Consider the following 14,031-nt stretch of genomic DNA (forward strand, 5'->3'; position numbering starts at 1 on the left):
AGCCTGCACGAGAGAAAAAGTGTACGAATGCGCTAAAACTGGGCAGACGTGCATTAGGTACACAGGACACTGCGGCTGCGAAGCTCCGAAGATGATGGAACGTGGCACATGCAGAGGGGAGCGGCCATGACGCAGCTATCTTGCAAACTCGTTCCGGGTACCGCCAATTGATTTTGTTCTTAAGTTAGCATTTCTGGGGTAATGTCGAGAAGTGTGTTGGCGTGAAGCAAAGATGTGAAATAGTGCGGGGAGCCTGAAACCCGCATGCACATGGGCATTACAGAGTTTAATTCGTGCCACCTTGAAGACTTTGTTTTGTAAACGTCAGCGCAATAGAATCGCTCCCAAGGCTCTGCTGTTCACTTCAGTTTCTCGGCCGTATTACACTGCCTCCGCGGCGGAAGGTGAACGTTGCTTCAGAAACGGTGTCCTGGTACGAAATCTTTAACCTGCGCTGCCAGCATAAAAGTGTGTTGCGTGTCACCTGTACTAGGTTTCTTAAGATATTTCTATCTTCTGAAGCCCGTTAAGGTACATATTACTATAATTGACATGCCTGCACCCCCTATACCCACCGAACACATTACGAGGACGGATATTGAGTGGTTCAAAATACCGCTCTTATTACTCATTAGAACATACCACGATATAAAACATACCATTCGAGCCCCAAAGCACCTCGCTTGTTATCGCAATGTGAGCGTCATAAATTAAGCCTGGAGAGAAAACTAACGATTTATTGTAGAGAATAGCTCCTACCCAAGAAGCAGCTGGCTATACTCTGAATATTAGAGTAATTGAAACATACAATGATTGTCACAATGAACCACGAGGTTAAAACTAGGCAAAACAGCACATAAGGCAAAGAGAGAGAGACCCACGACAAGAACTAAGCTGAAGCACTGCGAGGTTAGAAGAAGTGCATTTAAAGGGCACTGGCTGAAAGCTAAAAGTACCCAGTATTAAAAATTAAAATGAATTGCTAGCGTACGCCCGCATACGCTTTCTTCGACGCATACGACGACGACGATGACGACTAGCACTATCGAAAATAAATACCGAAAATTAGCTATGTGTCCATCAACGTTCACCTACAGCTCAGGCATTGAAGTCTTTCCCTTGAGTGGAAGAGTCCTTGATCCTTTTTTGGATGATTTACGGGTGTTTATGGAGATGGGAGGGCTTCTATCACGAGGGAGAATCGCCGTATTGATTCGTAGCAAGGAATAAAGCTTCGTAGCAAGGGACTTTGCGGGCAAAGTGATGGCGGCCACTGCTGCGGAAGAACACCACTGGTTCAGAAATAAAGATGGGCTGGAATTATGTTAACCGCAAAGCGAAATGCTTCAAAGAGGTTTCCACGGTTAGTATCCGAAGCCTATTTAACCGCGGAGGAACGCGCGTTCGCAAATAAAGTACATACATTACATACAATCTTAAGTAACCCTGAGGAGCGGCTAACAGCCTGGCACCCGATAAGAACCCGACGATGAAGCTTATAAACCGCGGAACCACAGAATTATTAGCACACAGCCAAACTCTAAAAAAGGCGAAACGTATATTCGGCATATAACAAAATTACGCCCATCTTCCCGCGAGGAGAACCCTGATGTGATGCGACGCATCGGGGGGTTCAATTGGCGTTTCCATTGGTTGATTCTATATGGTTGTAACGTTGCCTTGAGCGTTTGGGGTGACGCTGGTATTGGATTGCGTCAATCCACTCGTTGAAGGGACCGTCGCTTCCATCACGTCTTCATCGGAAGAATCAAGCCAAGCACGAAGTCATCAATCGAAGTCACGCGGAGTCGAACGAGAGCGAGCGCTGACTGAACCACAGCAGCGCGCTACCCGCTTTATATTCACAGCGCCTGAAGAAGAGACAGCGGAGGAGAGTCGGGCATGCGCGCACTTGCGCGACGGGAGCGGAGAGAAGCGAGCGAAGCGCGCGCACCCAACTGTTGTTTGTGATAATGAGATGGAGTGAGATTGTTGCGCACAGCTGTCGGAGAGAACAGCGGAGGAGAGTCGCGCATGCGCAGGTGGCGTGCGGATGCCGCCGACGCAGGAGGGACATGCCTCAGAGCAAGAAATGCGTCGCATCTAATAATGAAAAAGATAAATTACTTTATTATATTCGTTGGGAGTTAGGACGTGGTGGGTGCCGTTATGGCTAGGGCTCCAGTCTTCAGGGCACCGGTGACTGATCTGGCGATTGTTCCGCACTGTTCGGCGAAGTCGGCAGTTCACAGTGCCTCACTCCATCGCTCCGTTGTTGAATAGAATTTTTGCGCCTCCTCTCCTTTGTATTACTGAGACCCCTCAAACTTTGTGGACTGCAGTCAGGCTGGCTTTTGTATTTATGCCGAAATATTTTAAAGAAACTACTTGAGGAATAACGCAGTGTTGGTAACTGAGAGTGATATTGTGTCTGATAGACTTTGCTTCTTCCTGTTCTAATTAATAACCAGCCTGCCCCATAGCAAAGGTGTACGAGTGCGCTAGAACTGGAAAAACGTGCAATAAGCTCACAGGACACTGCGTCTGCAAATTTCCGAAGGTGATGGAAGCTGGCACATGCAGAGGTAAGTGGTTGTGACGCAGCTGTCCTGCAAGCTCGTCCCGGCTGCCGCCAATTGATTTTGTTCTTCAAAGTTTCAAAGTTTATTTCAAAAAATGCAATAATGTGCGATTACATAATGTAAGTATACAAGAGGAGGTCCCAAGGTAAGAACCCGTGGGCGGGACCTCCATGCTTCTACACCATAAAGAGCGAGCATATAAAAAGACGTAGTTGGAATTCAGCAATCCATTAGCACGTAACGGTAAAAAAAATAGTGGGCGATACAGAAACACCTCAAAAGCACACAATAGCATAGTATACCTAGAATATGGGTCAATTGTGTATACTGCACAGACCAAATGAGAGAAAACCATTCAAGAAAAAGGAAAAAAAATTTTTGAAAAAATAAAGTACAATACATTTTTGTTCGAAATAATTTATACATGATTACATGCAAACAACAACAACAACAACAACAAAAAACAAGCTGCCAGAAGTGTTCTCCACAACCAAAACCGTTAGTAGTGGCATAGCTTAATTCCTTTTATTCCATTAAATGCATGCGTAAATACTTTTTAAAGAAGAACAAGGATTTCGAGTTTTTAAGGTCAATGCTTAAAGTGATCCAAAAGCTTACTGCGGAAAATGCAATACTTTGTTTTCCATAATTTGTTCGTACTTTGGGTAATAACAGATTATTTCGAGATGCAAAACGTGTATTATTACGGTTGGACATTAAATGAGAAGGGAACATGTCTAGTACAAGGTCAATATTTATTGCACAAAATAACATGATGGCAAGACTATATGTATATAATTTAGAAAGGGGAAGAATGTTCAATTGAGAAAATAAAGGCGACGACGGTGATAGACGAGGCGAGGAAGTAATGATACGCATGACCTGTTTTTGCATCTTTTCTAACGGGCTTATGTGAACATTGTATGCGCCTCCCCACGATGAAATGCAATAGTTTAAGTGACTGTGGATGAATGCAAAATATAGACAAGTGAGAGTTCGAACGTTAAAGAAATGCCTTGCCCTTAGAAGTGCCCTTACTCCATAAGCAATTTTTTTGCAGGTAGCGGCAACATGAAAATGGAATTTTAGGTGCGTGTCTATAATAATACCCAGGAAAGAAGCCTTTTCATGTAACGGAATCGGTTGAGAATTGATATTCAAGGATGAGATGGCAGGAAATTTTCTTTGAGGGGAATAGAAGGGTACGAAACAGGTTTTCGAGACGTTGATGGAAAGTTTATTTGCATGACACCACTGCTCGAGGGAGAAGAGGCCTGATCGTAAATTAGAGATAAGGGAATCGATATCCTGATGGTGTGATAAAATAGTGGTGTCATCGGCATAAAGTATACAAGTGGAATAGGAGAGGCACAGAGGGACCCGCCGCGGTGGCTCAGTGGCTAAGGCGTTGCGCTGCTGAGCACAAGGTCGCGGGTTCGATTCCCGGCCGCGGCGGCCGCTTTTCTGATGGAGGCGAAGAGCAAAAACGCCCGTGTGTACGAGATTTCGGCGCACGATAAAGATCCCCAGGTGGTCAAAATTAATCCGGAGCCCTCCACTACGGCGCGCCTCATCGCCTGCGTTGCGTCGGCGCGTTAAACCCTACAATCAATCAGAGGCACAGAGGAAGATCATTAATGTAGGTTTAAAATAACAGGGAGCCTAGAATAGAACCCTGTGGAACACCCCTGTTTGTTATTACCCTAGCGGAATTGTGAATGTTGATCGAAACAATTTGATACCTATCTTGAAGAAAACTTTTTATAATTGTTAGACCTGGACCAGTCATGCCATAATATTCCAATTTTTTAAACAAAATGCTATGATCAATGGTGTCAAAAGCTTTCGAAAAATCTATTAGGACCGCTCCCGAGATGTTACCTTCATCGATGTAAGATTTAACCTTATCAGTAAAAGTAGCAATGGCAATGTCGGTTGAGAAACCTTTTCGGAATCCAAATTGGTTGGAAGTGAGAATATTAAACCTTTTGAAATACCTAGACATCCTGACCTCTATCAGTTTTTCTAGAATCTTGTCGAAAAAAGAAAGAATGGAAATTGGCCTATAGTTGTCCGAGTTTGTAGGATCACCTTGTTTAATTACAGGAACAACCTTAGCCCCTTTTAGTTGCTGTGGAAAAATTCCGGTCTTAAATACGCAGTTAAAAATGTGGCTCAGTACGCGCGATACAAGTTTACTAATGATAACAACATTTTTGCCATGAATACCATCTAAGCCAGGGCCTGTTACTTTTAGTGTGTTAAGAATGGACTCAACTTTTTGTGGACACGTGGGGTTCAAGAAAAAAGATTGCGAACTGCGATTGAAAGGCGGAGCATAATGCGAAGACGTGGCGATAGAAACATTACGGAAGAAATTTTCGCAGAAAGCATTTGCGATTTCTGCGGGTTCGGTGATAACGGATACATTCTTGCGTAGAGTAATTACTCTGTCGGGTAGTTGGACCTTATTTAAAAATTCATTAAGTATTTTACATTTTTTCTTTACGTCATTGCCACATTCCTGTAGGCACTTTTCGTAACAGTTACGTTTAGCTCTTTTGAGTACAAGGGAAAGAATTTTACCATAATTATTTAGGCGCATTTTAAGTTTGTCATTAAAAGGTTGTCGTTTAGTTTTTTTATATAGGTTATCCTTCTTACGCAAGGAACGTAAGAGAGAAGTTGTAAGCCATGGTGCGCGCGGACTAGACTATTTTCGATTGGACTTGGAGGAGCTCATAGGTAGTCGAAGGTGTTAATGCGTGGCATTTTTAGCAGTGAAACTGTTCTTGGTCGCAGATTTTAAGTTACGAAGTGTGCTTACGTTGTCGCAGCGATGTGGAGATGGCATAACCTAACAAAGAGGAGACCATGCGCGATGTACCCTGAGCAAAATTAAACAACGCTTGAACTAGGCGCTTATATAGACAAAAGATTGGTAAACAACCAAGTCTGGTGGAAATACTTCTACTTATCAATATCGTTGAGGAAAAAAAGATCATTAAGCATATTAAAAGGAAGAAAGCAGTACATAAGTAATATTTGCATTGTTGTTTTTAATTAAAACAAACATGGTTTTTGGATTGTTAAGAAAATACGCCGTGAAAACTAACAGCGTTCGTGTCGCCCTCTCGCGGCTTTATCCGAAATTCAGAAGTAACAAAAGGTTCTAGTGGATCGCGCGAGCAGAGGAACTCGACAAAAATTAATTGATGCGAACTGGAATCGATCTACTGGCGTAGAAAAATCATAGGGAGCTTTGCCTTACGACTAGGGAACGCTAGGCACCTTGTAGTTAACGTGAGCGTTCGCGACGTGAAGTCCATGAAGCCGGACCAATTTGTTTGGGAGGATTTACGGAAGTTTATACAGAAGTGAGTACTGCCATCAAGAAGCGAAATCACACCGAACGTTCAAATAAATATAGTTAAGGAGGTATTTTTGGGCAGTATAATCTGGGCACTGGTGCGCAGAAACGACGCTGACAAATAAAGATGTACTGCAACGTAATACCCCAGAGTCACAGACCGTCATAAAGGTTTCCACGGTAAGTATGCGAAGCCTAGTTAACCAAGGAGGAACGCGCGCTTCCAAATACAGAAGAGCATTAGCTCTACCATGATGTGAAAAGTTTGGCTTTCCAAAAGGATAAGACGAAGAAGCTAATACAACACGACCCAGATACTAGCAAACAACAAAAACTGTAGTAGGGCTAACGTCCATTCTGTATATCATAATAATGAGAGAGATAAATAACTTATCATATTCGTTAGGAGCTAGGACGTGGTGGCGCGTTTATGTCCAGCGCCCCAGTCTCCTGGGCGATTTCTCTGACAATGGGTCGGCACTGCTCGTCCAGTGCCTCACTGCACCGCTTCTTTGTTCTTTGTTGAAGAGGATCTCTGAACCTTCCCTTCTGTCTATGACTGAGATGCCTCAACATAGCGGGGCTCCTGCCAAGCTGGCTGTTGTATATTATAGTTCCAAGGTATTAAAAAAAGAACGTGAGAACTGATGTACATTCCGCAAATGAGGCAATATTGTGTCTGATGAACTTTGCTTGTTCCTGTTCTAATTGACAACCAGCCTGCACGAGAGAAAAACTAAAAGAGTGCGCTGAAACTGGGCAAACGTGCGATGAGCTCACAGGAAAGTGCACCTGCAAATTTCCGAAGATGATGGAAGATGCTACATGCAGAGGTAAGCGGTTGTGACGCAGCTATCCTGCAAACTCGTCCAGAGCACCGTCAATATTTCTGGGGTAATGACGATCGAGAAGTGTGTTGGCGTGAAACAAAGATGTGGAATAGTGCGGGGAGACTGAACCGTGCATACATGTAGGCAGCAACACTTTACAATTTTCAAGTTAGAACAGACTATTTCCAATGTGCAGCTGTGAGCCTGAAAAATTGGTCATATACATATATACGCAACTGAATTGATTTATTCATACAATATTTGTAGTAGTGTAACGATTATTTTGTAGAGATTAGCTCCTACCCAAGAAGGAGCTGGCTACTCTAAATTTTGGAATAATTCATACGTACAATGGTTGTCATAATACCTGCCGCAATGGCTCAGTGGCTAAGGAATTTTGCTGCTCAGCTGCTTAGCCCACGTACGTGGATTCGATTTCCGGCCGCGGCAGCCGCTCTCCTAATGGAGACGGAAAGCAAGAATGCCCCGTGTGTTCGAGATTTTGGCGCACGATACAGGTCTAAAGGTGGTCACATTTTTCCGGAGCCCTTCACTACAGCGCGCGTCATAACCTGTGTCGTTTCGGCGCGTTAAAAAAAGAAAGGTTGTCATAATGAGCAACGACGTTAAAAGAAGTACATTGAAAGGAAGACGGCTGAAAGCTAAAGTTACCCGGAAATAAATTTAGTGTTATTCTTTTTCTACATCCTGTAATCATTGGCAAAATACCAATTTTAAGTGTAAGCAGCAAGACTTTTAGGTTTTCATTCTTAAACTGAATATTTCCAATATGCAGGTGTGACGCCTCAAAAGTTGGTTATATAAATGCAAGCGTAACTGGATTGATTTATTTATACAATATTTGTAATAGTGTGCCGAGATTTCTCATATTTGCGGTCTCTGCAGAACTGACATGCGCTTCATTCATTGCGTAATCAGCTTGCGAGATACTTCGCAGAGAAATGCAAGATTTATTTCATGTGTGAGCAATGTGACAGTCGTTAGCTATTTTATGCTACTTCTGAGTTCGTCATTCTCACTCTCTTAACAACCATGGGGATGTAGTAGTAGTGTATTAAGCTGCTCAACACTATGTGGCGAGGCCTGTTTTAAAGAAGCGAAGCCGTGCATCTTTGATATTGTACAGACTACGCTCGAGCGTAAACATCCCTGGAACATATAGTAGCAGTCTGTGTGTTATGTAATAATCATTCACCGTCAGCTACGGTGGAATCCGAAGTTCGCGCTTTAATTGCTTGTGTTGCAATCCTAATTTTTGTGGCTAACCATACGCCTCGGTGTTCCTTGTTCCGTTGCTGGTGTTCCAACGAAGCGATAAATTGTCTCTGTGGAAATTTTCATGGCATTTGTGGCATAGAACTTCGTCTGGCACCCTTTTCGTTTTTATAGATGTTTTTTCCTTGTCTCCTTCAACTACTTTAATAACTGTTGCCATTTTTCGGTACCGCAGTATTAGGGATATGAAGAAATCGTATTCTACTGTCAATTAAGAAACTCATTTTGGCCAGAAAAAAAGTGGGTGCTAAAGGCACCTTAAATAGGCTTCCGAAGACAGCCATTTCAATCGCGCAATCGCTAGAGTAACCCTTCACGACAACATACACCAAATGTTGCACTTTTGCCTAAGGCAGGGGCCGCACAAATACGCACAAAGGATCCTTTATTTGTTTCCTTGGTTGCTTACCGCTTCCTCGCCGCCATGCTCCCACGCTCTGACGCGCAGCATAATGCTCTGACGCAGTCTGTATGACGCACGGAGCACTGAACAGTACAGCGCCGATATTGGTGGGCCCTTTTAAATGCTGCATCCAATCAGCGTTCCCAGCTCTGGGGAAAACGCGGATGCGGTTCCGGAGAGCGGCGCTCCGGCACCGGCGGCAAGGCGTATCTCAGTAGGGACGAATGTCGATCGTCGCCATCCTCCACACGAGCTGAGCTGAGTTTGTAGATATAGCACGTCGTTTACAAGATACGAATAACGCTGAAAGAAAAAACTGGCTCCAATCCATGCTGGAAAGGTGGTTGGAAAGCAAAGCTTTCACGACAACCAGAACAATTGCCCATGCGACGTCTCCTGAATTCACACACGTGGCTCTACAAAGACTGAAACCAGAGATTGTGCCAGGAGTTACCTCGAATTTGCGGGGGCGGTGTCCCGAACGCACACAGCAGCGTCGGCTACGGCCGGGCTAGAGCGGCGGACGCCGCCGCTGTAGCCCGGCCGTGAGTCGGGAGAATGAAAACGGAGAGGATCGTCTTTCGAAGGGTCAGACAGCCGAACCTAGTCATCCTGATGTGCTAGATTTAGGCTGCAGCACCGCGCGACACAAGCGCAGACACCGAAATAATTCGGCATGTGAGCTTAGTGATTCCCATTTATACCGATTTACACGAGCTACTTTAGCTAGTTTGAGAATTGCGAGAAAACTGAGTGAGCTTTCATAATCGCTATTTTTCAGAGCCAGTTGCTACTCTCGCCTTTTGTAATACCTCTCAAAACACAACCCAATTGGTATTCACCAATTCAAAAAACGGAGTCCCCTTCGTTGAAAGCAGTGCGCAAAAGTTAGCGTTTGCCTAGCGGCCAGATGTCAGTATGTAATTTGTACATTTTGTTTTCCCGCGATGCAAACCAATCTTTAACGTATATTTGCCATACCACCGCTCAATTCCGTAGGGTTCGGGTTACCCTGGAGGTGCTGTCGAACAAGTTAATCAAGCTGTGTGAAGGCAGCGCGCAATGGAGGCGAAGCTACGCCAAAACATGCGCGAAACAACCGTCGCTAAAGCAGACAACAAAGCCATACCACCGATGCTGCCGCCCGCGAGCAGGCACTTGCGCGCGGAGAACGCTGGGTATTCGTCGCTCCATCTACTGTGTGCCCTTGATTGAAATCCTCCGCCCCCCCTACCCCTCCCCCACTCCGCGGCCCCTCTGCTGCGGTGGGAGTTTGTTGCCCGCACGCCACGACAGAACCTTTGGCTGGGAGAGCTAGGAAGCCTTGCGTCTATGCAGGTGGAAACGCCGCTATGCGCGCGACCGCGGCAAGCACCTGCCTCCACGAAGGAGCCCACTGTGTGGTGTATGCGCGATACGGCATACACAGCAGTAGCTAAAACTTATCACAGCCCCGCAGAGCGGGACTATTGCTGAAAAGCAGTCTTAAATGTGTGAGAGCGGGTGATAGTGCAGTGAAAGATTGCGCTGGTGATCGTCGCCAGCGCGGCCTCGTAAAGCGGTGTCTGAATAAGTGCGGCGATGCTAAGCCTTTTCTCCGACCTCGGAGGGACCAGTTCGCCATGACCGCGCCGTATGGAGGAACGCTAGCGGGGCGCTAGTCGTTGGTGGCAATCTTGAAGTGCTGACGTGAACAAGCAAGTTGTGTTTGGAAAGCCTATCTGGTCTTCAAGGCTTGTTTCCGCTATTATACAACTGATGTGCCGATGTGAGTACGGCCGAAACGAGGACCCGGCCGAATGGCAGTTCGATGCGGGCCGAACACCGACCGGTCCCGCTGAGCGGTAGCGGCTCTAGTAGGCGGAGTTTGGCTGTCGTCTGCTAAAAAAAGCGTGTCATAACGCTGAGCGGAGCCAACGGCTGCGCGCAACTCGAACCAGCCCCGTTTCTCTTGGTGATGTTGAGCCTGGCCGGTGACGTCACAGCTTCCACAGTGCTTTAGGCGCGGAGAGAGGGAAAATGGTCCATGCCTAATGTAGGGCCCTTTTAAAGCAAAGCTTTCTACCTCTACCAGCCAACAGTTCCTTCGTGGCGTGCGGGACAAGAAACTCCCAACGCGGCTGGGAAGGCGGAGGGTGCTTTTCACTCACGGAGCACAGTAAAGATGGCGCGGCGATAGCGTTCGCCGTGCTCACTCCGGCGGGTGCGTCCATAGAGTTTCTTACAATATACACTAGAGAGGAATCTGGCTATAGCGTCTATGCGGCTCACATTCAGGCCGTCTGTGTAGTCATGGACCACTACTACATCATGCGCTCGCCTTAGTTTCATTATTCGCTTGTATTTAAACAAAGTATTACAAAAACGCGAAGAATAGTGTACAATTGTGCAAGTGGAAAATAAAACAGGCGGTTTCGAAATAAGGGAAAAGGAAGTAAAGCGTATTTTTTCCGGAACGTTTGTGCCTGCTCTTTTGCTGGCCAAGGTGGTAGTTATGAACAATGTTAATATTTCGGGTGAAACTCATTAGATACTCCTATTTTATTAATTTTACCATTATTTCAAATAATAAGTCATTTAAAGAGTTCGAAAATTTTTTGAGCGTGCCTATGAAAATGTTTCCTTCGTGGTGCACCAACCGTCAGCTAGAGTTTAACAAGAAAAAAGAAAACGTGGCGTTAAACAGTCGTGGACGATGACAAGAGAGGAAGGATTCAGGCACCCGTATCTGTCTTCGTTGAAGTAGATTTTTTTTCTTTTTTTCGTCGGCTTCAAATTTCGCGGCGGCATATTACCCGCTCAGATTTACGTCCTTCGACTGCGGCATGACCAACGTCAGACTGTACGATCACGCACTGCCTGCTGTTTCACCGAACACGGCTACCACAGAACAGGGAGGATTTCGGCTTTCTCGTAAACGTGTTAATGAATAGTGAAGAACGCAAATCCCCAAAAGCGCTTAAGAATCCCTTTGTCATGCCAAGGCCAAGCCAAAAGGTGGGTCTTTCCATAAATCCCCACGACGACATGGATTACCAGGCGCAGTTTCCTCTCTATTGTACTTCTTAGAAACTCTATGGGTGCGTCGACAGCAGCCTCCCGCCGGGTTTGTCGTCTGCTTTAACGAATGTGTTGGGCCTGTTTTGGCGAAGCTTAGCGTCCGTTGCGTGCTTAGTTTGTACGGCTTCACTAACTTGTTCGACCGCACCTCCTGGGTAACCCGGACCCGACGGAAATAAGTGGCCGTACGGCAAAAATATGTTAAGGATTGGTTTTCAGGGCAGGAAAACCAAATGCAGAGACCACTTACAGAATATAAATCTTGCAAATACAATAAGACTGATTCGTGCTGCCCTTGCAGCTTCAACAATCTACGGAATTTTACGGCGGCTAATAAAGGCGTTGTGTCAATGACATCGACAACAGGCCCGGAGAGTGCTACCCTTGCCAGTGAATCTGCGGTTTCAGTAAAGGTGATTCCCGCATGCCCAGGGACCCATAGAAGGTCAACTTCAGTAATATGAGGTGGCAGAAATGATCGAAACATCCGTAGAAGAGGTGATTCTTTAGGAGAAGAAAGGGCTAAGCATACAGATAGTGAATCTATAATTATAAGTGGAGACGATACCGATATGTCAAGCTTTCGTAGTGCCAAGACAATTGCCAAGAATTCCGCATAGAATATAGGGATAAAATCCACCAGACGGACCGAAAAGTAACAATTTTAAGGAAGGGCAGACTATACCTATCCCGGATTTTTCATCTCGTTGAGAAGCATCTGTATATATGATAGTAGCTTGCTGAATTGAGGCCAAATGATCTTGTAGGATACCATTGAGCAGTCGGGGAGGTAGCATTTTAGCATTTTGGGGAAAGATGTTCCGGAAGTTGACCGTTATCGTATGACCCCTATCAAGAGATGGAAGTACAGTACGTTATTGAGCGCAACCCCTAATGGAGACACCAAGCTTTATGCTAGAGTAACTAGCGGTCGATAGGACCTGGGCCACTGGGCCGCCAGAAGCACAGCTGGCTCAGGTACAAAGATAAATTGTGCCCTGTTAACCCCCGCGCCATAGGCTCTTAGACTGTCAGGAAAGTATCCAGAGTGAGTATTCGAAATCGGTGTATCAGAGAGGGAACTCGGGCTTCCAAATAAAGTAACGCATTAGATGCGACTGCATCTCATTCACTCGCCTTGTCCCTCCATACGGCGTTATTGTCCGTCCACACCCCTCCCCCTACACAATAAAAAAATGATAGTTAGCGGCGCCTGGTTTCGATCCCACGACACTGTGGGCGGAAGGCGAGGTACATGGTGCTCTTCCCACTGCGCCACAAAACCGAGACAGAATCAAATGCTACGAACGCGCCTTATATCCTTGACTCATTCAAACTACGTCAAGGAGCTACTGATACAACGCATGATGGGGCAAAGTCCCTATGAGGTCAAACAACGCTTCACGCACTGATAATTAACTTCAAACGCTGAAAACTAACACAAAAATAAACTTAGGAAGCCCGTACTAAACGAAATGTCACGTGCTGCAAGCCAACTACGCAGCGAGGTAGAAGCGGGGATCCTGGAACTGACGTCAAAAGGATCCGCGCGCCAGCCTCTTCAGCGGTGGCCCTCGCGCCCAATACCTGCGGCGGAGAACATCCAGGAAATATATTTCTGGCGGTGCCGCTGTTAAGACCCGCATGTCCATCAACCCAAGGAAGGTGGATTTCAGTCACATGAGGGGGCCAAGTTATTGAAACGTGCGTTGAGAAGGGTAACTTTAGGGTTAGCAAGCGCTAAGCAGATTGAAAGCGAATCGGGAATTGTAGCCGGAGAAACAATCGATGCATACAACGTTTGTAGACTGAAGACAATTGCCGAGAAATATGCACAGAATATAGGAGTAACATCAATCAGACGGACAGCAAACTATTTAAGTAGTTTAGACCTAAGTTAAATTGATACAGATGCCTCACGGCATCTGTATCAATTATGCATATGTATCAATTATAGCTCTTAGCTACATGGATCACAAATGATTTTGGAGGCGGGCATAGGTAGTCGGGGATGTAAGTATGGGGTATTTATAACAGCGAAGCTGTATTTGGCGGAGGATATCTAGGGATGAAATTTGTTTACGTGGTCGGAGCGACGCGGAGAGGGCATAGCATAACACGGAAGTGAGCATGCCAGACGTACACATGCAGCAAGCAAAAAGAATGCTTGAACGATACAGTTAAATAGGCAAAACGCTAATAAACTACCACACCTGGCGGCAATCTTTGTACTTGTACCGAAGCAAAAAGAAAACAAAGCATATCTGAGGCAAGGAATCAGTAAATAAGGGATATTCGAATTGTTGTTTCAATTACAAAGCACGGCTTCTTGATTGTCACGAAAATACGCCGTGAAAAAACAAAAAGCGCTCGTGTCGCCCTCTCGCGGCTCTGTCTCAAGTTCAGAAGTAACGAAGGGTTCCACTGGATCGCGCGAGCAGAGGAACACGACAAAAATGAATTCGTGCGGACGGGAATCGATCTACTGGG

General features: G+C 45.6%; 1 protein-coding gene across 3 annotated transcripts in view; it reads left to right on the top strand.

Annotated features, from left to right (window-relative positions):
* LOC144158796 (uncharacterized) overlaps positions 1-14,031 on the top strand; it is a 118,944-nt gene that overhangs the window by 19,999 nt on the left and 84,914 nt on the right. For 2 of the 3 annotated variants that reach the window (XM_077689937.1, XM_077689936.1), the window contains exons 4-5: positions 2,472-2,585; positions 6,672-6,785. In XM_077689937.1, the coding sequence (XP_077546063.1) occupies positions 2,472-2,585; positions 6,672-6,785 (228 nt within the window). The remainder of the gene's footprint in view (positions 1-2,471; positions 2,586-6,671; positions 6,786-14,031) is intronic. The other variant, XM_077689938.1, reaches the window with a different exon arrangement.

The sequence above is a fragment of the Haemaphysalis longicornis genome, unplaced genomic scaffold, assembly GCF_048455015.1.
Source record: "Haemaphysalis longicornis isolate Haplotype H1 unplaced genomic scaffold, Haemaphysalis longicornis Haplotype H1 scaffold_10, whole genome shotgun sequence".
In the NCBI taxonomy this organism is placed as follows: domain Eukaryota; kingdom Metazoa; phylum Arthropoda; class Arachnida; order Ixodida; family Ixodidae; genus Haemaphysalis; species Haemaphysalis longicornis.